The following is a 25,877-nucleotide window of genomic DNA, read 5'->3' as shown; positions in this document are numbered from 1 at the left end:
ATTTAGTATGACACACAAAAAAGGAGAGGCCGTTCTAAAAATGTAACAGAGAGAAATTACAGATTTAAATTTAGTATTTTACCTTTCAAATACATATCAACACAATATTTCTACATATTTATATTGTTCATATAATAAAATTACAACAAATGTACTGGATGTAGCTGTTACGAGTATAAGTAATGATTGTAATAAATGATAACTTCTTGTTAAAAGTATTCATTTATACCCACTGATGATATCCCAGTCTGTTTAAAGTTTAATTTATGAATTTATCACTTTTTCACAAAACAAATGTTATTCACAAACAACATAAAGTAGCATAAACATCAAAATAATCAAGTGAAAGATGTCCAAATGTTACTTTTTATCTAATGGAAAGAAGATGAGACAAGCTTGAGAAGAATTTTTTTATTTCGTTTTTGTCTTGCAAATCAAGGATTGTATCATAATAGTAGAAAATAAGCAACACTTCCATCGTTCACGTGTTCGTTTCTGTGTCCGTTGGTCAACTGGATGAGATCTGTGGTTCATGAGGCCACCTCGGAGATGTGTTGTATGTTGGACAGGGTGAGCTGTGCCTCGCGTGCCGGGTAGAAACGCCTGGAGCGAAGCCACAGCCTCCCAAACACTATGGTGACCAGCAGCAGGACCACCAGCAGCCCCCCGAGGACAAAGGTCTCCACAGACAAGACTCCGGCTGCAGCTGCAGAGAGGAAGACACATGCATTATGACCTCTGGATGGTTGAAATGCCAAAATAAGAGGGCGAAACGTTGAGGATCAGTATGAGGTACATACTCGGATTAGGTTTCTCGCTGCTGCTTAATACTCGTCTTATTGGTCCATAAGACACAGTATGTGAGAGAGGGACGTCTCGCCTCGATCTCATTAATCCGTTCTCACCAGAGCAGTTCTGTTTGGAAGACAAAGTTCACTTTTCCCACTTAAATCAAATTGAGCTGTGAAACATTCTGAAGTGGAACAAAATGATTTTGTGATTATGGATGTCTCATTGACTGGGCAATTCGACTTTTCTGACTCAAAACTGCAAAGAAGGGAGACAATACAATTTTTTTTTTAATCGATTAAAGATTGAATTCTGCAGAAGCATTTTCAATAACTGAATCAAACGTCTTTTGCTTATCGTCGAAGCGATGGCTTAACAAGCAGCTCATGTCCAGACTGATGGGTCTATATTAAGGACGTAAGCCTCACATATAGCAGCCGCCTCGTCAGAACAAGCCTCTGACTACCAGTTGGTGGAATGGCTGCTGCGTGAGCTGACTCACAGGCTGGCACAGTCCCGGGCCGTTGTGGCAGATCTGAACGTTGCAGTGGAGGAAGACGTCGGTGTACGAGCTGCCCACAAACTTGAACATTTGTATCCTGAACGCGGCCTCGGGACCCTGGCCGTTCCTCATCACGCTCAGCGTCTGTTGGTTTGACAGCACGGGGCAGCTAGAGAGAGACACAGAGGGGTCAGAGGGGTCAAGGGGGTCAGGGAGGGCAGCTGATACCCAGCTTTCAAAAATAAAATGAGAAACTTTGAAAGTAGAGACATAAAATTCAGCTTGTGTGATGATTTTTTTTTTAAAGTTGGGAAATATGTAAACACAGTCAGAAGTGATTCAACACAGATAAGTTGAAGTATTCCTGCTTTCCCTCTGTGAAATCGCTGCGCCGCTCATCGCCCTGCCGTTGCTAACGGGACCAAATACTGCCCGGTTGTCAGGGGTATGCACAGCTGTTGAAATGAAACGCATGTGGCCTCTCAGACTGGAGTCACATGACCAGGCGCTGAAAGTTGTTGTCTGGCCGGCCCTTGAAGCAACAAACTCTCTTATTTCAGATTTCAACAGCGTTCCCATAAGAGGACATGGAGCTGTTTGGAAATGTGAAGAAACAAGAGGAGCCCAGTGGAGAAACAAAAAACCCCAACAAACATTGAGCGTGCGTCCAAGAAGATCGCGAGTTATTAAAGCTCACGATGAGGGGTCTCTGGACAAACCTGTCCCGGATGAAGGTGTACTGAATGTTGCTGTATGGATCGCTGGTCGGAGTGGCCCAGCATCTCTCCACGCGCAGCATCAGGTGAGCCGGGACCTACAGAGACACACGGGGTGAGAGGATGAGTCCAGTCATTCCCTCAGCCACGGTGTGAACTGCTGATTCACTGTATCCAAACAACAGGTGTGCCAAAAGGGGTTTTCAGCGGCGAGGAGACGAAGCGGAGCAGCAATCGAGTGACTATCGGGTTACGAGCAGAGTTCAAGATCTCCAGTGTTGCTGAGAATATCTGCACGGACAACATATTGCTTAACATTAGGGGACAACGTGCCGAAACCAGTCCAAAAATAGCTGTGAATAGAGAGCTCTGCACAGCACGAGCATGCTTCAAATGCTCGCGTGTTTTTGTTTTGTTTTTTTCCACAGCACGACATACACACTGTCTCAATCCTAATATCGCAACTAAATAGCGCTTTTACAAAACTTACATGCATGCCATGAATGATGTTTGACAAAATGCACATTAGAAACAATGATTAAAGAATTCAGAGGGGGGTTTCTTTTGCTGTAAAAACTGGATTTTTTAAAATCAAAATACCTCACCTTTATAGATGCCATGCCACCCAAAATATGTAATATTGAGATATATATAAGTAGAAAGTGGCACAAGAGAAAGATAGGGATGGGAGGATGTACTGAAGAATAGAACAAAAACCAATACATTTGTTTTGAAGAACAAAATTTGAGAAAAATAGAATAAGAATAACATTAAGAAATGCTTTGTTAGAATGAATATTTAAAAAAAAACTCTTGTTTGTTTAGTAAATGAATATGAGTTTGATAGAACGCTCCCTAAAATACTCAAAATGGGAACATTTTAAATAATAAAATAATAATTTCAGATATATTTTTAAATTAGACTTTTGAAAGTCATACAAGTAAACCATTATTTGTCATTTATTTAGTAAAGAAATTGAAGGACTGGTACAAAACTGAACCAAATCACACATATTTCATGATGCGCAGCTTCAAAAACAGTCTGTATGTGACGTATTTCTTGATTTCTCGATTCCTGTTTGCGTTTTAAAATATCGTGTGCGCATCTTTATTAGTATCAGTGTACTGCAATGTAATTGTTTTAATTGCAATAATTTTAAATATGTCCTCAATAATCCCTTATAATTTATGAGATGATTAGGAGACCTTGTATAACAACTGGTAGTAAGAGGTGCTTTCTCTGAGGCAGTGTCATGATTTGTTATTATTTACAGGAGCCGCACCTATTTCGATGAGTCCGACACTATTTTGTCTTTTGGGATTGTCATGAACTCCTCACTGTTTGTGACGATGAACTAGGGAGGGTCTACCATGAAAACTTTGACAAAGATGTCGTCATCGAGGGTGAGCGACGGCACCGTCGTCCATCGGTCCCGAAAGGCTTCGTCTTTGTACAGCAGCATGGACACGGAGAAATTCCCATCCTCTGTGTTCAGGGTGATGGTTCTGTAGATTGGAAGGGGCCAAAACGTGTTCACGGGAGCGTTTCATTCAGAGCGGGAGCGAGAAGGAAAAAAACAAATGCACCTGACGTCCACTCTGATCAAGTTGCCCCCGTTGGGTTGTTGCACCATGTAGTTGATGGGGTAACGGCACACAAAGGTTATGTTGATGTAGTTTCTTGTGATGACATCGGAAATGTTGTTGTGTATGGTGTTTATGAACATGATGTGTGTGTCATCTGACGCCTGAGGAGAGATGGAAAGTTCACTGGAGGTGCTGAAATAGAAATCAACAAAAATCAACAGTGACAATTATTCTATTTTGATGAGCCTGTTGCTCCTTCTGAACCTTGTTATTGCCAGTGAAGTGCAGCTCTGTTATTATTCATGCTCTTTAAAACACATTTGCACATAAAAATACATTAGGATGATTTAAAAAAAAAAAAAAAACTTTCTGTCCACTCGATACATAAAAGCATTTTGATGCATTTGACAGCAATAAAAATCCTAAATGTTGATTAGTTTTCGCAAAGTAACTGAAAATATTGAAATAATTTATTTAGAAATGTTACACTTTGGAGCCACTGAAGCTGTTCCAAGTCAAATTAGACCAAAATCTGTTGACTTTAGATCCACTAATGTGGATCAATTTGTACAATAACAGATGTTTAACATCTTTAAACAAATGGTGAAAAAGTTACTTTTCCACCAAATTCATACTGTTCAGGTGCAGGAGCTGCAATAGCTCCTCTACGTTTGATGAAATAGAAACTCGTAACTGGTAGAATGACAAATATTTGGTTAACTGCATAACAGAAACACTATGTTGTTGAAGGTAGACGAGAACCACTCGTTTTAATATGTTCTAGATGTAAAAAGATGGCTGCGGCATCGTGAAGTCGTAAACGTCCCGTTAAAGAAAAAGGAACTGGGGCGAACTGTCCACTTCAATAGATTTCCTTTTACACACTGTAAATGTGAGTGATGGTGTTTGATTTCTTTCCCTTTCTTTTTTCCTAAACCACTGACGTACATAAAAGCCAATAAAACGGCGATGTGTAAAAGGTGGTGCATGACGTTTAGACACTTTCTGTGTTCACCGATGGGGCAAATCAAACCGAGCTCGGATCTTTTACCACTTCTTGGCAAACACACACACACACACACACACACACACACACACACACACACACACACACACACACACACACACACACACACACACACACACACACACACACACACACACACACACACACACACACACACACACACACACACACACACACACACACACAGAGATTATAAATCCAGAAATATCAGTGAAACACGAGCTGTTCGGTTTCAGTGAAAACATCTGACCTGTAAACCCCCAACGCTTGCTTTGTGTCTGCTCTGACGGCGACGTTCAAAGGGCTTCCACAGTCAAGGTGAAAGCTTTTCTGACAGCTACGGCATTCTTCCCCTTTAGCAACAGCCACCTAATCCACACAGGCCTCACTTTCCTCAGCTGCGATGCAAGAAACTTGTAAAATGCTGAGGTGGACGACCGGGAAACTCGCTCTCCGTTAACCTTTCGCTCGCTTTACGAGGGCAGAAACAACTGATACATTCCAAGAAAGCGTTTGAAGGACACTCGCAGGCTGAAAAGAGGATTTAGACGTCACTAAAATTGGAATCCATGAGAGTTGGTGGGATTAAAATAAACCAGGGGGCTTGTTGGTAAGTGATTTACGGCCTTACTATTCAGTGGACCTCAACAAATAATCATTTCAATGTAAATCCTGATAATTTAAAGCCAGAAAGGCCATTCAGGGTCCCCCCGGGGCTTTGAATGAAGCCATGGGCTGTTATAGAGGCGAAGGAACAACACTGCCCTTCTGTCTTGACATAAATGCCACTCCCCCTTCTTTTCTCCTCGCTGCTTTCTGTCTGGCCCCGGAGGATGTGCCTTTCTCTGCCCGTCTTCAGCTATGATCCCTCAATCAGAACACAGAGACTCACAGTCCATCTTTACGTCACAACAGGGGAAAAAAATAAAAAAGTTGGGGTATTTTTTACTCTTATGCAAAAAGCCACAAGAAGTTTCTTAATTTTTTTTCTCATAAAAGATCCTCATTTTGTGAATGAAGCTTGAGATGATGGAGACTTTATGCCATCGAGGACGGAGATACTGGGAGCAGTTTGTCTTCATATTGGTTAAAGCTGGTGTCTTATTCCTTTGTGGAGAGCTGTTCTAACTGTCTGAATTCACGAGCAGCTTTATTTACACTCTCGGGCCCTGCAGGAACCGACTGAGGGTGTCTGTCAGAGAGCGAATGATTGGCTGAAGATGGACGAGCATACCATCACGGTCCCGCAGTCTGAGAGGTTCGTCTTTATGCTGAAGACGTAGACGTCTTCCACCTCAACGCCGCGACACTCCGGGTCATTTAGATGCAAATCCCAGACCTACAAAGAAGAACCACAGCAAGGAATGACAAATATTCCATTGTTTAGCAAAGCAATAAGCAGGAAAAAAAAAAAAAAAAGCTATATTCAGTTGAAGGTTGGCTGCTGTGGACTCACGTAAACTGGAGGCACTTTGGTGAGAAAAAATGCGCTTGGAATGACAACTTCCATGTGGTCATTGGTACATATGACAGTTTCATTGAGCTCTAATAGAAAGAAACATGGGTTAGATATACCTTGAAAGTGATCACCAATGCTTGAATTTGCTCATTACTTTTCAGACTTGCATGTACAATCCTGCATAGTTACCATCACATATTTAAGCCCAACAACCCATATATTCTATTCACACACAAATAGTCACTAAAGGCCAGGGAGAAGTTCAAATAAGTGTATTTACTCAAGCGTCACAGCGTGACTTTAAACTTGTCTTTAACATTTCAAACAAAAAAAAAACCCCAGAGTGATTTACACTTTACATTATGGATTTGAAGGCTAAAGATGCAATATAAACCCTTTCATATTCGACTAAAATATCACATGTATGTTTAGAAATTTCACATTTTCATCCCAAAATGTGAATAAAGGATATTTTAACACTTGAACATCTAAATTTAAGTCAAATTTGTACATAACAAATCTATTGAAAATCATTAATCTGACCAAAATTACAGTATATACAATTTACAATTGATATCATTTAAAAAATTCCTAAATTGGATAAAGTTCTTACTGGATGGATGTACAGACATATTATTGAGTATCAATGCAGTATTTGCATGAATAACTTGAGAAGTTGTTATTTAAGCAGTTAAAGCATCAATCTCACTGATTGGGAGGAAATTATTCTTTACCAAAAGCAAAGTGAAGAAACCCAACAGTAGCAACTTAATCTAAAGTACTATATATTCATGTTTTCTATAATATTCCTGTGTTCACGATGACTAATTCAGTAGAAAATGTGGAACATTCTCATTAGCCTGATAAATCCTAATAAACAGAGGCTTTTTTTGTTTGTTTTGATAACACTGATTCTGCAGGGTGAAGTTATTTGCATTGTACCAATTTGCAAGTACTTCACTACACATAAAAAAAATAAATGACTTTTACGAAACACTTTTAGAAGATAAAGATCTGCTTCTGTGCAAATGCAGTGAGCAATTATGTACTAATCTTACAAGAGCTGTAGATGGAAGATTAAAAAAAACAAACAAACAAGCCTGCAGCCGGAAAACTAAGAATGAACTCATGATATTAATAGGCAGCATCATAAGTTTGTCCTTTTCCTTTTTTTGACCTCTAACATCTTCAGATGTGTGGGATCTGAGCAGTGCACTCACCCTCCTCTTCAGGCTCCAGATACACTGCCGAGGCGGCGACCATCCTCACGCTGAACAGTAACCAGGCAAAAACCAAACTCGCAGGTGCCATCTTCCAAACCCTGTCCCTCTGGTTTCTCTCACCTCGGCCACTCTTGCTTGCCTTTTCGGCCCTCTTTATTTTACCAACCCCCCCCTCAAAAAAAAAAAAAAGAAGAAAAAATCCCTCTCTCAATCTTGTATTCCCCACAGCTCGCTGTCACCAGAAAGACTTAGTACCCCGGCTCTCACTACGGGCCCTTGAAACACGGCTCTAATGAACTGGGAGCCTCCCTTCGGCCTTAAAACACCAGCTTGAATGATGCCCGCGCCAACAATGAGATTCCGCACATGAATAGGGAGAACTGAGGGGAGTCCGAGGTAACACGTATGTCACCGCCTACAGCGGCGATGTCCTCTTAGTAAACATCTTACAACCCTTCCTTCCTACAGGGAGCAACAAGGAGTCTGGTAACCATGTAAAGAACAGCAGCGGCAGCAGCAGCAGCAGCAGCAGCAGCAGCAGCACGAGGCTGGCTCTCTTTGTTGTCCCCATCTTTTGTCTGCACGTTTTAAAAATCTTTACTGGTGCGGGAATCCCTGTCAGTCAGGTGAAAGGAAGCTCATTACGAGTCAAGGGCAATTCACTGACAAAGCCAAGGACCTGTGAGGGGATGTGTGGTGAAGCAGACTGTTTAACAAAACCCCACAGTGTGCAAATGCAAAACAAAACACACGCACACAAAAAAAAAAAAGGATTATTTTGACCAAATTTAGTGTGGCGAAATGAGGGGAAACCTCAATAAAACAACCGCGCAGCTGTTAAACCTGTCCAGACAATTTGTAAAGTGACAATAAAACAGAAGGATGAGACAGTCGGCTGCCACAGGGAGGCAGAAATCTTTTTCACGTTTCTTAACTTTAACGGGTTTGATTTACAAGATTTGTTTCCAAGACGTTGCATCTTTAGCTTTCTTTGTATTGCAAATAAGTCAGACATCCCCGTCTGGCATTGTTTTCACCATCAAAGAAGACAGTTTCGTCGAGGAAAATCCTCCTACAAGCTTCCGCTCCTGACCTGAATTTACTTTTACTTGTTTAGAGAGAGTAAAGGGTGAAAAATAAAGGCATAAACCAAGGGACGAAGACAGCAGAGTATAACAGGCTGACGGACTTTTATTTCATGGCTGCAGCCAGCACAATGTGTATTACCTCACATTAGTTAAAATCTTTACATCCAGAGAAGTTGCATTAAAATGAACATCAGATCACCACAGACATCAGTACGGACTAAATCAATCGTCAAAGATGGAGGTGAAACAGCCAAAATTGTTATTGAGTCAGAAAAAACATGTGTACACAACGGCAAGTGTCCCAAAAACACAGCTGCTGCCAAAAGGTTGAAAAAAGGATTGATATGTCCCTAGTTATTGTCAATCATGTGCCAAAATATCTTTTCGGAAAATGCACTTTGTAACTTCAGAGCGCTCATATAAAAAAAGTGGAATGTGCAAAATCGGAGACCTTATTTTTTTTAACCAAACACATAGATAAAAAGGGCGTCTTTGTGTTGTTTTCACTCCAGAGGTTCAGTCTCTTCCGTGAAGAGGTCTGCCAGGTCGGCCACCGTCAGCACGGCCGCCTCCGAGTGCTTCATGGCCGTGCTGGTGTGACTGCAACGACACGGCAAAACAGTCACTACCGGTGCAGACGGCCAAACACCCGCGCTGATGATTTCCCCCACGCACCTTTTCTCGGCCGTCTTCAGCATCGCCTGCATTCGTTCCTCGATGGTGGACTTGATGAGGAATCGATGGACGAACGTCGGCCTGTTTGACAAGAAGTTGTGATGATAATAAAGTTAAAGGCATCTAACGATCGCTACACCTTTTTACGGTTTCATCATTTCGAAGGTGGACCCGTTGTCCCGTGGCTCTTACTTGGTCTGGCCGATTCGGTGCACTCTGCCGATGGCCTGCAGCTCGTGAGCCGGGTTGAGGATCGGCTCGACCAGCAGCACGTGCGTTGCTTCGATGATGTTCAGGCCGTTGGAGCCGGTGTGGAGAGGCAGGAGCAGGATGTTGATCTTTTCTTCGTATTTGAAGGAGCTCAGGTTCTCCTGGAAAAGGACAGTTTATAAAACTCAAGTCACAGCTCGTCGATAGTAATACAACCGTTTCTTATTTATCTCTTGGAGAACAAAAAGGTTTTGATACACCAATCAGTTTGTGTGTGTACTTTATTCTATTAACCAACGCTTAATATGATGATTTTATCCCACTTTTTTTTTTTTTTTAACTATCTTAACATCAATAAAGCAACAGTATTAAACTTTTGATTGCCTCTAATATCATTTAATTGTCTTATCTTTTAGATTGACGTTGCCCCATTGCAGCATCATTAATCACTTTACAGACCTTTGCTAATATGAGGACGAGGCATTGACAGGAAGAGGATCTTTTTAACGTCGATCATTCATGTTCATGTCAGCAGTTTTGATCAATAGTTTGTCTTGAATCTCCCCTCAAAAAGAAATCTGATATTGCGGCATAATACCAGCAAGTTGGTGGGAAATGTCTCAAAAAACTATTTAAAGGGGCTGGCGAATGGAAACAACTGCTTGGAAACTCACTCTTCTTAAAAGGTAAATAGAAATAAACATCAGCAGTGTCACTTTGAAGTGACAATAAAGATTATGATGAAGATGTAACACATGAAAACATTCAAACCTGAAATTTATGAATCCCATTGATTTGAGAAAACTCGAGGTTATTGTCAAACAAGGCCTTGGCGATGATGTCCAGCACACTCTGCCACTGTGTACAAGAAGATTAAGACACAAAGAAAAAAAAAGGTCAAATCTGAAGTGGACATCAGCGAAATAAATCACTGTGGTAGATCGTTTGCAGTTACCGTGGAGAAGACGAGACACTTGGCCCCGGGGTCGGTCACTTGAATCTTCTTCAGGGTTCTCACCACAGCCTCCACTTTGGTGGAGTGGCTTCCCTAACAAACCCAGGAAGAGGGAAGTTAACAATACCAACCCGAAAACTCCCATTAATAAAGGATCCAAAGTCTCCGAATCCAGATCCGTGTTTGTGTGAGCGGTGTGGACCGACCTTGACCGGGATGTCTTGGTCCTGACTGGACGACTGCGTCGTGAACACGTAGGAGATTTCCGCGTGGGACGTCGTTTGCCTGCAGATGGCGCACTTGATGGCTCGCCGCCGGGATCCCATGCTGTACTGCTCCACGATGATGGCGATGCACTCGTTACAGAAGCAGTGGCCGCATGTCAGCACGGCCCACTGGAGAGGGAAAAGAACTGAAAACCGCTGCTTTCAACTCCCCGGGACGACTTTGGCCCAGTCAGGAGAACGGGCCGTCGTCCCATCCCACGGTCAGTGCTTCGATCGCCTTCGGGTCAGACACTGAACTGTGTGAATGTGACTGAGTTTGCTGAAGTGTTTTTTTTTTTATTGTACTGAAAGCATCACATTGAAATGGGAATGTTATTTAAAAACTTTGAAACATATTCTCATTTTCGACATTTAATATGTGGCATTATATTGCATTTTTACTGTTTTAGTAATTAACAGGTTTAGTTAAATTGCGCTTTGTTTTTGTTTTGTTTAAAGGTATACAGGAGGATTTTCAAGAATTTTAGGAAAGAACCGCCCTCTCCACCATTTGAAAAAAATGCGCATGCGCAACGCTGTACCTGCTCCCGAGACGGAACGCCTACTAAAACGCGTGCGAGAGACATGCACGAGCCCAGTTCTCCTCGTGCACGCTCTGTTTACAAGTCACAAGTCGGCATCGCTCACATAAGCTCACTTTACAAGAAGATTTGCACCAGAGGGGGTGAAACTGTGTAAAAATGTCCGAGAATAATGCGTCGGGTCGGCCACCGGCATTATGAGGACCGTGTGGAGTGAGCTGCGCGCAGGGACGAGCACGTACGACGGGCTTACGTCATATATCACCAGAATGATTGACAATTGGGAGGGCCAGTTATTTTGATGATCCACCCGGAAGAAGAAAATCCTCTACTATACCTTTAAGTAAAGTGACACATAAAATCATAACACAAAGGTTTTTTTTTTTTTTAGCAGACTTAGCAGTTCATAGGCAGGATATCTGTATATTAAAAGTAAAAAAGATTTACATTAAGAGCAAAAACGAAATCGTCCCCCGAGGAGGAGACCGCCACAAAAATGGCGGCGGACCTCCTGTTGGTTTGGCTGTAACTGATGTTTTAGTGCGGCCTGATGTGCTACATATGCCTTTCCACATAGGAAAGAAAAAGAAGAAAGTCTAATAATATTCCCTTCCATTCCAACAGGGTCTTCGCACCACTTGGTGTTCAGGGCCCAATCAGAGTTGTAGTTTGAGGCCAGTGTCTCAAGACAGACACTTGAAGCTCGCAGCACTCACCTCCTGCCCCAGAGGCCGGGCACAGATGGGACACGGCTCTGGGTTCAACCCTCCGGTGGACTTGTCCTGCGACTGACACCAAACATTCACGTTATCGTCGGGCGAGACCAGCGCAGTGAAATCTGTGCTGCGTTACAGCAGATCTACCTTCTCCAGATTCGTGAGGTACAGAAACTGCCCGAGCTTCTTTTGCAGTTGAGACTTGGCCACGGCCTGGTCGTTCAAAAGCTTCACTCTGTTTTGCTCTACCTGCGAGTGAAAACAACCCAAGGAGGACGGAGAGGTCAGGAATGCAATAAAAAGAGTGAAAGCACAGATGCCAGGGTCAGACGCTGCAAAAAAAAAAGCTTTTTGAAACAAGGGGTCCTGCGGATATGATGGTGAATAAGTTGAGAGAATGAGTTATAATAATCTGTGTTGGGGAAATAAATGTCTCTTATAACCTGATATTAATTACTTTTAGAAGAATGAACTACTCAGTTGAAGAATAAGTAATTCATGATTCGCTCTCTGTCCTGTACACTGTGTAGATGCTTCGATTTAGCTGGTCACTATAAGTATTGCACCAAAATAAGAAAGAGCCTCTTTGATCCAGAGCTAACTCACTAAGTCCCACTGAGCGTAACATTAGTTTTAGCATGTATAACCAGTACCTGTGATGTGCAGCTTTAAATAAATGTTATTTCCTTTCGCTTACTTTCAAAACTGCTAACGTGTAGATTATAGGATGCGCGAAATAAGCGAGCTGTAAAGTTCTATGTAAAGTGTATGTAACTCGCTTCGTGCGGCTCTATGATGTGCAGGAGTTTGGGTTTGGGCTCGTCGGGCAGGCGCACTCGCAGCCGCTCGGTCGCCATGCCCAGCTCGTCGATGGCGGACACGTGATTACGAAGCACCATCCAGTACTCATGCAGCACCTGGAGAGAGAGAGAGAGAGCAAGAGAGAGAGAGTGAGTGCGTCAGCTCAGTGCACGTGACCGACCGCAGATTTCCGTCCATTTCTCTATATTTATTTTATTTACGAAGGTCACAGGAGCCGAAGTCTGAGTCGACTGAGAAGAATGCTGATAACCAGGAAAAATAAACAATGACAACATGCAAACTCTACCAAGAGACGTCTGGGAACAAATGGATTTTACTCTATAAGGTTTCATCTGAAACATATTTTATTTCCAATTGAGTTCAATTCTGAAGAAAAATGCTAAATTGGTGCTAAAATTGCTTGTTACCTTTACTTTAGGTGCAAATATATACAAATAATGTCATTATTTTGCTCTGGCAGAGAAACTTCTGCCTCAAGTTGCATCATCACGATGCATTTGTATTAAATTATTTTCTAATTTGAATATTAAAACTGGAAAAATGTATTATAGATTTAGATTTATGACCAAATTTCTCTTATCATCCTCTTTCCTTCAAACTAAAAGTGTAAAAATGGCAAAAAGTGTCGCTCATTTTGGCCTTGTTGAATGTAATAAAGACAGGAAGGTAATAAAGTAGTTAAAATAGATTTTTACAGCAGTGATTGACAGAAAGTGCTGCAGATTATATACCGTATCACCAACAAATGAACATGATGACTGTGTCATACACTGTACCTATTTCTGATAAGCAAACTACACAAAAACTGCAAAAAAAGTTGTTGTCTTTTTGTTTTCCAAGAAATGCCGTCCTACCTATGTATATTTATTTATTTATTTATATGTATAATATTGGCTGCAGTCATTGTGTTTTACAATCAATTTCTAAATGCTCCTCTGGCTCATATGTCCTATTACATTATTGGTTGTTATAGCACTGATTCAGAGAATATTCAAAGAATAGCAAATTACATTAAATTAGTTTGACCTTGTTTGCCTTTACGTGTGAGTTCAACACAAACCTTGTACTCTTTCTTCCAGTTCTCAAACAGCTCCATAAACATGTTTCCCTCCTCCACCAGCTCCGGGTCCATACGCTTGGCTTTGGCGAAGGACAGGATGGCCTTCAGGGTGCGTTCTGTCTCGCTCATTGCCCACAAACCTCGGCTGGTGGTGGGGAGACGGTCGTCCACGAGCCCCTCCTCATCCTCGATCATCTCCTCGAAGATGGCCGTCTGACCTTTCACCCTGTCAATCATTTAAATGTTTAAAAATCGATCGTAAAGTAGTGCTGTTGTCTGTCTTGATGGATGCAGGAAAACACGGCTCAACTCACGTGTGAGAAAACAGCTTGGACTCGTAATTGGTGAAAAGCTCGTCTGCTTTGCAAAACACGCAGCTGAAACAGGACGAGGGAGGACAAAGTGAGTTAATGAAGGAAGTTGACCATAAATGGTAAGGTTTTCTTATAAACGATAGTAGCAATGATACAGGGAACGAGAGAGTTGAGCTAATTGTTGAAATATGCCTTACTGAGTATAATATATTGTCAAGAGACAAGACAGGGGGAAATAAATCTTTCAACAAAGGAATGCCTGTCAGCTGCAATTGTTCAACTAAAATCTGTTGGTTTGACGCTGTAAACAAACGCTGATTGAATATCAGGTAGAAAAACTCCTTCAAAAGAGGAAACAAGGCGGTGGCGACCCACTTGTTGAGCGGCAGCCTCATCGGCCTCAGATGACAAACTGTTGCCTGGTGGATGACTTTTTGAGACGCGGGCCCCTCGAGACGCTTCACGGCTTCCTGGACAGTCTTTTGAGATTTCATCAGATCCTGCATTTGCGTGGTGAGCAGAAACTGCAGCCCGCAGGCGTCACGAAACCTGCAGCGCGCGCGGAGAGATCGGGGGTTGTTTTTAGCGCTTGAGGACATGAGGACAACTTCATGAACGTCGGCCATCTCGGTGAGGCTGTTTTACTTGTCTGCCATGGAGAGCTTGTTGGCCTGCGGCTTGTAGCTGGACGTCAGCTCATTCTTGACTCGGAACATCAGATCGTCGTCGGTGGCGCTTCGGGTCGCCCGCTGAATGACTTCCAGCCACCAGGGAGAGTTCAGTTTCACCTGGGGGAGATGAAATCAATCGCGTTTTATGAGCAGTGACATTTAAAAACCAAATAATACTAATGATACCAACATGATGAGCCATATTAGTCATTTTCACAAACACATGTCTTATTTACTTCTATAATTGACTGATTCATGTGTGTCTCTTCTATGATCCCACATCAGATCAGCAGCAGTGTTTGTTCTTGTCCTCTCCTCGTTCTCTTTTACTGTCACCTGACTTTCACTAGTGCGAACAGAAAGATCCCACCTCTGAGTCTTTATTTCCTGCAGGGTTGTTCCTGTGAAAACAGTTTTTCTTCTCTATCTTTACCTATGATTGCTCATGCGAGATAGGATTTTCGCTCTACATTGTATTTGACTGTAATGTGCTATTCAATGACTGCTACATTGAAATTGGTACCGTGTATGAACCTGAAGTAATTATTTAGTCTCTGCTCTATTCACAAAAAAAACAAAAAAATAAAAGGAATCTTCAAATCGAAAAAAAATTGAACAATGCACATTTATTTAATTTACCTGTTGTGATACATGTGCTATACAGTGTTGTACTAGTTTGTGGGTGTGTTTTTGTGTTTTGTTTTGTTTTTTATATATAAGTAAGTGCTTAACTTGAACTTTCTGTGAAGATGGAGGAGTTCTCACTTTTCTCTTCAGCTCTTTGATGTTCTGCAGCACCGGCTGCAGGGCCTGATGGGCGTCCGCCACCTCCGAGTCGTACTTGGTCATGTAGTGCTGCCGCAGCTGCTCCGCCTGCAGAGACACACAATTTAATCAGGGAACTGCCCCAGAAACACGTTTAGGTTCAGTTTTTTTAATCTCTTTCCTTTTGTTTTAGAAATCCCAACTGATACTTTATCATCTGTATTTTTGATTTCCTATTCATTAACTTAAGGAAAAAAGTAAAACAAATTAAATAAAAAATAAAGTAATGTAACACAATCATTTATCATCTTCCTGTTTTAAAGTGATTCATTTGCTGTGTCTATATTGCTGGTGACTCTTTTGGACTTGGAAAATGATACATTTTTCAATAGTTTTTTTTCATATTGGGCTTCATGTAGCTTAACAATAAAAGTAACTTTCTCTATCACGTATATTTCTTCAGCTATATTCAGCTGTAGTGTCGGGGACTCCTGCCTGTATTGATCTTCATGTGAACCGTGCAAAAGGCCGATTTGTCTTATATTCAGACCAACGTGGTAAAAACTGTGAAGTCAAACTTTAAACATAAAATGAGCACGTGTACACTAATGAATCCTAAAGTTTTGTTTCAATTCTAAGTGAAAACAAAAATAATACAGTGTTGAAGTGAAACAGTTTGAATCTCCCTGACGATAAAGAATACTTCCTCTGAATTACCTCTTCGCTCAATCGGTCGTCTCTCAGCGTGGGAGGAATCCCAGGATGCTTTGCATTCAACAGTTGCATCAAGTTGTGTGTGGCATGAAGCCTCTGTTTGACCAAACATGGAAATAAATAAAGAATAATGCAAGATTTTCAATTAGATCACTTTAAATCCACTGAAATACAGACTTGGATGAAAAAAAAAAAAAAAAAAAGTTTTAGTTTGTGTGATAAATTTAGCCGATGTCTTGTTGATTATATTTTGGGGTGAACACGTCATTAAATTGCTTCAGCTTTGGTGAAAGAGAGACGAGACCACAAACCTGCAATGAATCCGTTTTCAGTCGGCCTTTGTGCTCCTCTGATGAACGGAGCACTTCTCTATACATCTCGGCGGCCTCTACAAACTCATCTGCGGGCGGTGAGAGAAATCCTTACTGACACTCAATATGTCCGTCACACATTGTGCCACCAAGATGCGCTTTGCAGCGACACAGACACATAACGCCCCGCGAAACAAAACGTCTTGTGTTTCGGTTGACGGGATTCCCATGGGAAACAGCGAGCAAATGAGCACAAGTGCATATGTGGGCGTCTTATACCTCTGATGATATGGATCCCAGCCAGACCATTGAGTGCGCACACCAATTGTCTGTGAGCTTCTTCACACTCCACTCGACATTTCTTCTGCAGGGATTTCAGGAGCTCCTCCATTGTCATGGTGCTGGCGAGGGGAGGCACACGGATAGACCCACTTAACACATCCCCCCCAGCTCAAAGCACACAGGATCTTTAAATAAACACTGCTTCACGCTGAATAGGTGACAAACGGCTCGCTCGGGTCTGTTACAGCCACTAATGATGTGATGCTGATTTGATGGAGCTGATGTTAATCAACTCCCGCAGCCGTTGTTAAAGAAAAAAAAAGTTTCAACCTCCAGTGGCCCAGACAGGTCAACGTGACGTAAATTAAATAGATTTCAATTAGTCAAGCATTTTCATTGCTTCATGCGCACACCACGCAAAGTGCTCACAACACCATTGTGAGTAGTTTGTGGCTCCGTGTCTTGGGAGTGGAAATGGAGAGATCCAACTTATGAGCCATAAAAGCCCACAACACGGATGTAAAAGCTACAATAGGATGATGGGGCAGTGGGGTGGTTTTGTGGAGGATTGGCTGGATTCTTGGAACAATCTCTCAGCAAGCTTGTCTGTTATTTTCAGACGTTTGTTTCTCTAATACAAATAAGTGAGTATCCCAATATGGGAAATGTATTCAGGCGGACCCCCAAAACTTAAAGCCATTTATACACATCTGCCATATATTTGACCGTGTGTTTGAAGTTGCAGTGGTTTTGTGACTGAAATACAGTTCTACAGCAGACTTGCAATGCTGCAATTAACCGAACCTCTGGAAATCGCAGCGTTGACGCCAGAGGATGGTTTACCTTTTCTGCAGAGGCAGGAACTCCCCCCTCACTGCCTGGGGGTGGCAGCAGGCCTGCCGCAGCCTCAGCAGCGGACAAAGGATGGTGTTGACGGTCCGGCGGTCCAGGCTGCCGAGCTTCAGGCTCCAGTCGGAGATCTTCCTGAGTTTGACCAACGCGTCCTGCGAGCAGACCTCGTGCTGACGGTGGTAGAAGTGACCCTCGACGGGGGAGAAGCGCAGCCAGTGCACCTCCTCTGTCTGAGGGGGGATCTGGATCTGGAGAGAGAGAGAGAGAGAGAGAAAGATTCAAGACCAGTAAACACTCTATGAAGGGATTACTGAGTGAAATGAAATTTTTTTTTTTTTAAGTCTCCAAAGCCAAATTAACAAAATCATAGTAATCAGACAGTGTGAATATATATATATATATATATATAAATATAGTGTCCTTAGGACAAGCAGAGTTACTTCTCAGTTATATAACTGCTACTGAAGGATTGTGCAACAGTCAAGCCAACACAAATAAGCCCTTCTCTCACAGGGCTTGAAAATCCTCACATACTTTTTTTATAGAGGGATTTTCTTCTACAATTTGAGGCCTATTAAAGTTGACACTCAAGATTGTGGTCAGAACAGAGCGTCGCACATCAGAACTTCATGGCATCTTAATGCATGTTTTGGGGAATATCGGAGTACTCAGAGACAACAGCTCATGGGAAGAACATGCAAACTCCGCAGGGGTCTCAACTCCACCTGAACTGAGGTCCTTCTGGAAATAAGAAAAAAAAAACTGTACCTGATCAATGACGTCTTTTTTGGCGGATCTCCACAGTATTTGAGCGATCACGTTGTAGAGAGGCTCCGTGTTCCCTCGTCGATAAGGCCGATACAGCAGATGGACCCACCAGTGTTTCACCCAGTACGGGTCAACGCCCAGGAAAAGCACGAGGCCATAGAGATCTAACCAAAGAAGAAAATCATTCCGATGATCTCTTTCAACTATGAAGATTTGGGCAACTATTTCTTGCTATTTAGCAATCAATAATGCAATAACTGCCAGCAATGTGGTAACTTAGGCCATTATGAATGAAAAGACTTGACAATAATGTAATGAAATAAAATAAAATCACATTTCCATCACTGAGAAAGACTGGGGCACAGAAATGAATAAATATGGCAACTTTGAGATCTGCTATTTTTGATTATCAAGCGGCACAAAAACTGCGGAAAGAAATATTTCTTTCCAAGAAACAGAATACAGTATTTCTACTTTTACATTATTGGGTACAGTTATTATATTCTCAGAATGATCTGCTATTTTAATAATAAAATAATCAGCCAATGATGTAACACTTTTGGAAAAATGTTTTTGTGTTATTGGCAAGTAATGTCATTATTGGTTGCTGCATGGCAATGGGATTTTTTTTTAAGTGGAAAGAATTTTGCTAGGTACCTTCCAGGCCCCTCTGCACAGGAGTGCCGCTGACGCACCAGCGGTTGACAGATGCCAGACGTAGGGCCATTTCTGCTGCCTGACGGGCAAAAGAAATCATCAACAAACCAAAAAAAACCACGACCATAAAAAGACATCGAAGACACATGACGTGCTGACCTTCAGCTCACCTTGGCAGTGGGACATTCAACCATCTGAGCCTCATCCAGACAGATGCGCCACCACTCCACGGCCACCAGGGGACTGGGCACGGCCATGTAGCGCTTCTGGTTGCGGAAGCGGCGGCCGTCTTCGCTGTTGCTGTGGGGGATGTCGACGTAGTTGAGCTCCGAGCGCAGCACGTCGTAGGTGGTGATGACTACGTCTTGCTCGGCGAGCACATGGGGCTGAATGAACCCGTGTTTCTTCACGCCCTGATAAACCTGAGAGGAGAAGATATCTCAGTAAAAAAAACCAAAAAAAACCAACAGACATATTAAAAAGACGACGACATCAAGGACTCATGCTCCCTCACCAGCACTCGCAGCGAGGAGGACCGGATGTGCCGATTGATCTCCTCCACCCACTGGTGGCAGATGGAGCTGGGCGAGATGATGAGCGTCGCACCGGTGGACACCGGCTTCATGGCCACCAGGCAGTGGGGGCAGTAGAAAGGAGTGGTCTCCAGGCTTTCCTCTTTATAGTTCACACAGTCTGCGTGCTGCCACAGCTGACAGTTCATACACTGGACACGGGCCTTGTAGTCGATGATGCCCAGCTCACCACAGATGCACTCGAAGCGATAATCGGGGGTGTTGAAAGGGACAACAGAGGCTCTGGTCGGGGTCTCGGCCTCCTCGAGCTGTGAAGATTCTTCAGGGAGATCTGAAGAATCTGCCCTGCACATTTCCTCTGCGCCTGGCTCTCGTTCCTCTCGAGACGTCTGCAAAAGTGCAGCGGAGGAATCGAGCGCGTCGTCCGACCGATCTGCCTTCTCGGTGGCGCTTTCGTCCCACTCCTCTTTTGCTTTTGTTTCCTCGGGCACGGGAAAGACGGATGTTGGGGACCTCGGATCGGTTTGATCTCCTGAGAGGGAGTTTTGCAGAGCTGCTTCTGCCTTCTCCTTTGCTCGTCTCTGAAATGTTTTCCTGGGCGTGCTCTCTGTCGCTTTAAAGCTCTAGCGAAGATAAATGCAGGAAAACTCAAGACATCAAAATAAAATCACATTTGAAACAGTAAATTCTTTTCTGTCAGAAAACGTTTGGGTTTCCTTACAGACTTGGTCGCTGCTGCCAACGTTTTCTTTATCTCTTTGTAGTTCTTCCCCAGCCTGAATGACCCTGCCAGGCCACGACCTTTGACCCGATCAACCACACCCTCATCTATGAGCTTCGTCAGCGTCCTCTTGATGTGGTTGCGGTTCTTGAGGAGATCGTAGCCGTAAGTGGCGCGGGTGTAGGTGAAGATGGCGTTGACTGACGCTCCCTTGCCAGATCTCATCTCCTTTATTGCAGTGAGCAGCATGACACGCACGGCTGCGGGAGAAAAGAATATTAAAAATGTCGAATCAAGCTGGAAATACTTACGAGGCGCATCAGAAAGGATTACGAGCGACATACTGGGGTAGGATATTTTAATCTTCGTCTGAGCTTCGGCCTCGCGGCGGCTCACTTTCTTTCTCTCTAGCGGAGGAGGAGGAACAAAGTAATTCACAGATTTTCCCTGTAAAACCAAAAAAAAAAAAAAAGAAAAATCATTAAAATGCATATCGTAAATCCCTCACTAGTAAGTAGAACAGGAACCAAGGTGAGTGAAGGTGAAGAGGAGACGGAAAGGAAAAGCACATCAGAACAACACGACCCTCACCACAGGCAGCGTGAGGGTCTCCTGCTCGAGGTCCTGCCGGGTGTGAAAGAGGATGAGCGCCAGAACCTCCACCGTCTTTCCGAGCCCCATCTCGTCCGCCAGCATCCCACCAGGCCACTCGATGCCAGCCAGCGGGAACTCTCGGATCAAGCTGGAAAGAAACAACGTAGCAACGAGTGGAGATGTGAAAAACAAAACGTGATGCAGTTACAGAACAGTTAAAAACTTACTCTGGCTGACTCACCTGACGGTGAGCACGAAAGGGCGATATTCCCAAGAAGAGATAGGGTGAGATATACGCTTTCTCTCTCTTAGCTAATTATTCTAGCTTCAAGGGGAGGTTACTATGGAGGACTAAAATTGCCGGAATTAAAAAAAAACTAAACAAATTCATAAATAATGACTTAATTGTGTCATTAAATAGATACGTGTTTCATTAATTCAATCATGTATCAATTAATTTTCTGTACAAACCAAAACCAAAACACTAACATTATTATTTCACCATTTAATTAATTTTGTCATTGTCCTGCGTTGCACAGCTGAGGTTTGAATGGTAATACATGTTCACCTGCCGCACAGAAACCACAGAAAGCACGAGCGCGTTTTCACGCAACAATAAAGATTTCTGCCCCGTTTGGTGGTAAAGTGAGAGAAATGGTGTTGAGATGAAGCTGAGGAAGATGAAGGACGACATGAAGGAGGATGAGCAGGCGTTTGGTGTGATTAAGGAGACGCGATACAGAAGATGATCCACTGTGGCCCCGAACAGGAAAATGTCAAAAGAAGAGTAAGCTTGCTCTGCAGTGGCGCCTATATTTTATAAATGAACTGCTTCCTTTATCAAATGAAGAACAGGGATCTTACCAGCCAGTGAATGGGTTGTAAAACAACTTCTTGCCACACAATGCAATTAACTCCCGCCAGAGGAAATGCAGCGATTGTTCTGTGAAGAAAAAAGACGGAGTGACAAAATGCATTTAAAAGCCAAAGATGGTGTGATGTTGACTGGATAACAACTGTGGCTTCGATGGCCACATCTATCCAAACCAAGATTTCAAGTGCGATTTACATGAACAACAATGAGACCACCTTTAGCTGAGGTGTTTCTGAATTTCTCTCTTTTCAGCATCCAGTTGACCGCCTGGCTCTGATAAGGCCGGAGGACAGGAAGAAGAGCTTTGTGCTGGACATCGTAGGTCAACTCCTGGCTCTCCTCCTGGTGCAGAAGTCTGACGTAATCATAGAGCTCCTCCACGTTTTGCCTCTCCAGGTCAGTATCGCATTCTTCCTCCTCATTTTCTACAACTTCTGGATACAAAACACAAGGAAAGAACTTCCTCATCAGGATGCCGATGTTTTGCAAAAGCTGTCATGGAGCTCCAGAGCCTGTATCACTGCGTTGCATCAGACTCCAGGGCGAGACACTGACCAGGAATGATGAAATCGTAGAAATACTCCATTAACTTCTGCATCAATTGATTTGCTTTCTTCAGCCGAGAGTTTCCCTCACTGAGGAACTCTGGCTTCCCGAGCCCAGTTTCCAACAAGTAAATCCCCACCTGCCGAGCAGAGGCAAACGTTAACATGAGTAAGAAATGATGTGACTGTGGCTTCTTAAGATCCTCAGTTTTGGATGTATTTAGAAGGTACTATAGAAAGACCCTGTGGAGGTGAAAGTTTCATTCCAGGACATCTTAGCTTTCACTACCTCTGAAACCACAATCTGGAACTTAGAGGGATTGGATAAATGCATTGTTTCTGAACAACGAAAGCTCTGCCGTACCCTCAGAAACTCGTCTTCTGCCTGGTAGCAGAGCTGCAGCACCCTCCTCTTCTGCAGCCAGTCCAGATCTTCCAGTGGGATTCGACTGAGGTTGCACTCCGCCGTACACGTGTCCTCATCAGGCCTCCACTGCAGTGCTGAGCTCTCATCGCGGCCGCTGTAGCTGAGGCAGAGCTGATCTCCCACCCTGTGGAGCGTAAAAGCTCTTTCTTCGTGGTCGTCTGGAAGCCAAGCTGGCCGGACGCTGAACTCCCCGATGAGGGCCTTCCAAACGTGGCTGAGCTTCAGAGCTGGCAGCACGGCGATAGCCAGAGAGGCTGAGACGGAGGTGATGTCTGAAGAAGTGCCTGGGAGCTCCTCTGAGAAACGGACAGAGTGGATGGAATCGGCGTCCGTGATGTCCTCTGCTGCAGGGAGGAAGGTGCAGCTGGAAGTGGAGTTCACAGAAAGAAGGGAGCACGTTGGCGTCTGGTCGTCTTCCTGGATGGCCTCGTTGACACGGTCCTCCAGCATGTTCCAGTCCAGCTTCTTCTTGGCATCGTCATCCACCCTCACTGGAGGGGCCTTCTTTCTTCGACTGCTCATGGTGAAATCTTTAAAAAAATTTTCAATCATATTAGATTAAAAATAATACAGCAAGTATCTACAATTGGACAACAAAACGAATGTCCTGCATTCTGATTCAGTGAATGTAAAAAAACTGGATTATTTGCGAATGATCAAAGAAACTGTTTGAGGTTAACATGTTAACATTTTTCTATTACCTAAATGCATTTTTAGTTCTAAGATTACATGACTACACTTTCAAATCTTTAGGGAGTGAAGATTTCCTTTCCTCTCTTATAAGTATCACTTAATCCTGCTCAGATTATGGGACAATAGAGTCCATCCCAACTAACTAAAGTGGGATTCACATCCATGAACTAACTGCACATGCATGTTTTTGAACTGTAGGAGGAAACCAACACACACACATAGGGAGATAATTCAAACTCCACACACAAAGTCTGAGTCACTCTGAGGTGAGAATAACTAAAAACAGATAATATTTTAATCAGCTGTTGATGTTGCAGAGTTATAATTATTATGTTCACAAATGCCATCTTTGTTAGGGAATTAAAGACATGTAAAGTTAGTTTTGCTTCATTTTAAAAACGTTCAAACCTTGTCCAGCCTTAATGGAGATTTATTTGTTTTTACTTTAACTTCAGTGTATCAATGTTATCTGACCAAGTTAAGTTTGTTTATGGGCTTCCGATACAGTATGCACCTGATTTTGAATATTGCTTTTGTATAACGTGTAAAATGTACTGATAATAAATAAACTGAGCTTTGTATAGCATTATTTTCCATAATTAAATTCACAGTGAAGTGGGCGACATAGTGAAACAAGTTATATCTTAATAATTACACTTGAATTAACACGTAAACCAGCGGGAGGGAAGTACGAAAGCACAAAGAGATTCTTAAGGCTTTGCAGATTGTTTAGGTATCTGTACTTGACTTCAGTATTTATTTCACGAGGTTATCACTTGACAAGGATTCAGAGTCTTGATCAGATTATTTACGAGTAATCAGAGTGAAAAACAAACATCATATAGTCCAAACTGTGTCTCTGGCACCAGCTAATGTGACTACTGGGTTATGTACACCCAATAGTGAGGCTGCTCCAGTTGACGTGCAATTATCGTCTGTGTTGTTCACAGCGAATCTGACTCTGAGTAAGAAATTATCCAGATGGTTCTCAAGTTAAAATAAAACTCAGAGTGAAAGTTTAATCGCCTTGGGAAGGAAGCAGCGATGTTGCGTTTTTAAACGAGAGCACTCTTTCACAGCACGGCGCATTTTCTCCGTATTCCCGCAATGAAAGAAAATAGCAGAAGAAGCAGAATTACTTGTATGAGTCTCCTTCAAACCGCTCCGGGTTTTTATAGTTGTCTGAGGAGTCGTTTCATACTGAAGCAGCCCCGGCTAGTCCAGCGTGAAATCACCAAAACAATTCATTTCGAGGAAGCACTGTCCGACATTTTTAAATACCGGAAGTGACGTCGGAGAGGCGGAACTGTTTACGTATGACACCAGGAATACATTTTTTTAAGAAATCGATATATTTCAGCAATTCTATTTATCCTCGACCACATCAAAACTAATTTCTCAACATTCTTAAAGCATAAAAAAACAAATTCTAAATAAATGGTTGCCTGGGCTGCTTCCATTATCTGTGACGTCATAAACAACTTTCCTGCTTTTTACTTTCCCATATTTTATAAATATACATAACGTATATGTGTTTGTAAACCACATCACAACAAGCTTATCTTTTTTAGATTGGTAAAGGCACCCAGTGATGCAAATAATCGTACTTTTACACAGTGCTTGAATAGAGAGCACTCATTAAGATGGCACTCTTATTGACACACTTGTAAACATGTGTAAACTTGTAACTTGTAAACTTGTAAACATATAATCGATAATGATGCTCTGGATGAAACACTGGCCTGCACAGCCAGATACAGTTTTTTTTTTTTTTTTTTTTTTTTAATAGATATAAAATGCAGTTTTTAATCCTGGACATTAGTGTTTTAATACCTCCATTGTTCGCCTTACAATTTCACATTTACAACTTGTTTTGTGACCCAACAGTTTCAATTATTCTTTGGAAAATGTTTGATATTTCAGATGCAGCACCGGATATGAGCCACACGCTGGCAGCAAAGCTTGCTTCTTATTTGCGGCTGCAGCTCCCATACGCCACATCTGTCGGAGCCAGACACGACGCAGGCAGGAAACATGGTGCATGTGAAGTTTGACGAGGCCTTTTTTTCTTTAGTTTATGTGCAGATGTTGATCAACCCCAAACTCCCATTTAACTTGATGGAATGTTGTTGGTGTTTCAAGTTATCAACTGTGTAACTATGCATACATCTTTCCATGAATCACCTCTACATTTCTCCTTGAAATTGCCATTGATCGATGCTCCAACTGTGCTTTCCGGAGGTGTATGAACTGTTGGTCCAAATCAGGGACACTGCAGTGAGAGCAACCTGCTTTCTGGATGCAGTGAGGAAGACGAGGATATGGGGGCATCTCATCATCAGTGCAGAGAGAGAGAGAGAGAGAGAGAGAGAGAGAGAGAGAGAGAGAGAGAGAGAGAGAGAGAGAGAGAGAGAGAGAGCGAGAGACCCACCGTGTGCTCTCGGTAAAAGAGTCTGAGTCCAGTCTGGATGCTTCAGAGGAGACTCATCCCCACCATGTACCGAGCTGCCTCCTGCAGGT

The 25,877-nt window shown here is 42.8% G+C and overlaps 2 protein-coding genes across 3 annotated transcripts; both read right to left on the bottom strand.

Moving 5' to 3' along the window:
• Positions 1-486: 486 nt before the first annotated feature.
• On the bottom strand, positions 487-7,873 carry LOC308142296 (pancreatic secretory granule membrane major glycoprotein GP2; the record flags this gene model as incomplete). The annotated part of the gene is made up of 8 exons (XM_080512644.1): positions 487-706; positions 801-915; positions 1,292-1,460; positions 2,011-2,105; positions 3,377-3,512; positions 3,594-3,754; positions 5,855-5,959; positions 7,769-7,873. 8 exons carry the CDS (start codon positions 7,871-7,873, stop codon positions 531-533), a joined length of 1,062 nt encoding a protein of 353 aa, XP_080368770.1. The 3' UTR covers positions 487-530.
• A 617-nt stretch (positions 7,874-8,490) lies between these two features.
• On the bottom strand, positions 8,491-24,626 carry shprh (SNF2 histone linker PHD RING helicase). 2 transcript variants are annotated; one of them, XM_080512468.1, is made up of 30 exons: positions 24,497-24,626; positions 22,602-23,194; positions 22,248-22,377; positions 21,908-22,126; positions 21,683-21,761; positions 20,807-20,966; positions 20,569-20,671; positions 20,225-20,484; positions 19,485-20,126; positions 19,141-19,392; positions 18,971-19,049; positions 18,314-18,477; positions 17,537-17,793; positions 16,691-16,812; positions 16,412-16,500; positions 16,104-16,196; positions 15,387-15,494; positions 14,596-14,738; positions 14,326-14,499; positions 13,951-14,013; positions 13,637-13,862; positions 12,530-12,671; positions 11,902-11,999; positions 11,755-11,826; positions 10,437-10,625; positions 10,231-10,323; positions 10,047-10,133; positions 9,258-9,436; positions 9,066-9,146; positions 8,491-8,990 (listed from the first exon to the last, which is right to left on the bottom strand). In XM_080512468.1, exons 2-30 carry the CDS (start codon positions 23,184-23,186, stop codon positions 8,894-8,896), a joined length of 4,986 nt encoding a protein of 1,661 aa, XP_080368594.1. In that variant the 5' UTR covers positions 23,187-23,194; positions 24,497-24,626; the 3' UTR covers positions 8,491-8,893. The 2 variants fall into 2 exon arrangements, with proteins under 2 accessions (XP_080368594.1, XP_080368595.1); XM_080512469.1 differs by having other exon boundaries at positions 20,816-20,966.
• Positions 24,627-25,877: the final 1,251 nt, after the last annotated feature.

The sequence above is a fragment of the Blennius ocellaris genome (genome assembly GCF_963422515.1).
Source record: "Blennius ocellaris genome assembly, chromosome: 17".
In the NCBI taxonomy this organism is placed as follows: Eukaryota; Metazoa; Chordata; class Actinopteri; order Blenniiformes; family Blenniidae; genus Blennius; species Blennius ocellaris.
The sequence above is the reverse complement of the archived record's forward strand: the minus strand, read 5'-3'. Positions and strand labels throughout refer to the sequence as shown.

Coding starts and splice junctions, on each gene's coding strand:
- shprh (XM_080512468.1), bottom strand. CDS start 23,186: ATGAGCAGTCGAAGAAAGAAGGCCCCTCCAGTGAGGGTGGATGACGAT. Junction 14,014..14,325: donor ATGAGGCTGCCGCTCAACAA/GTGGGTCGCCAC, acceptor GTCCTGTTTCAG/CTGCGTGTTTTGCAAAGCAG. Junction 8,991..9,065: donor CTGAAGACGGCCGAGAAAAG/GTGCGTGGGGGA, acceptor GTGTCGTTGCAG/TCACACCAGCACGGCCATGA.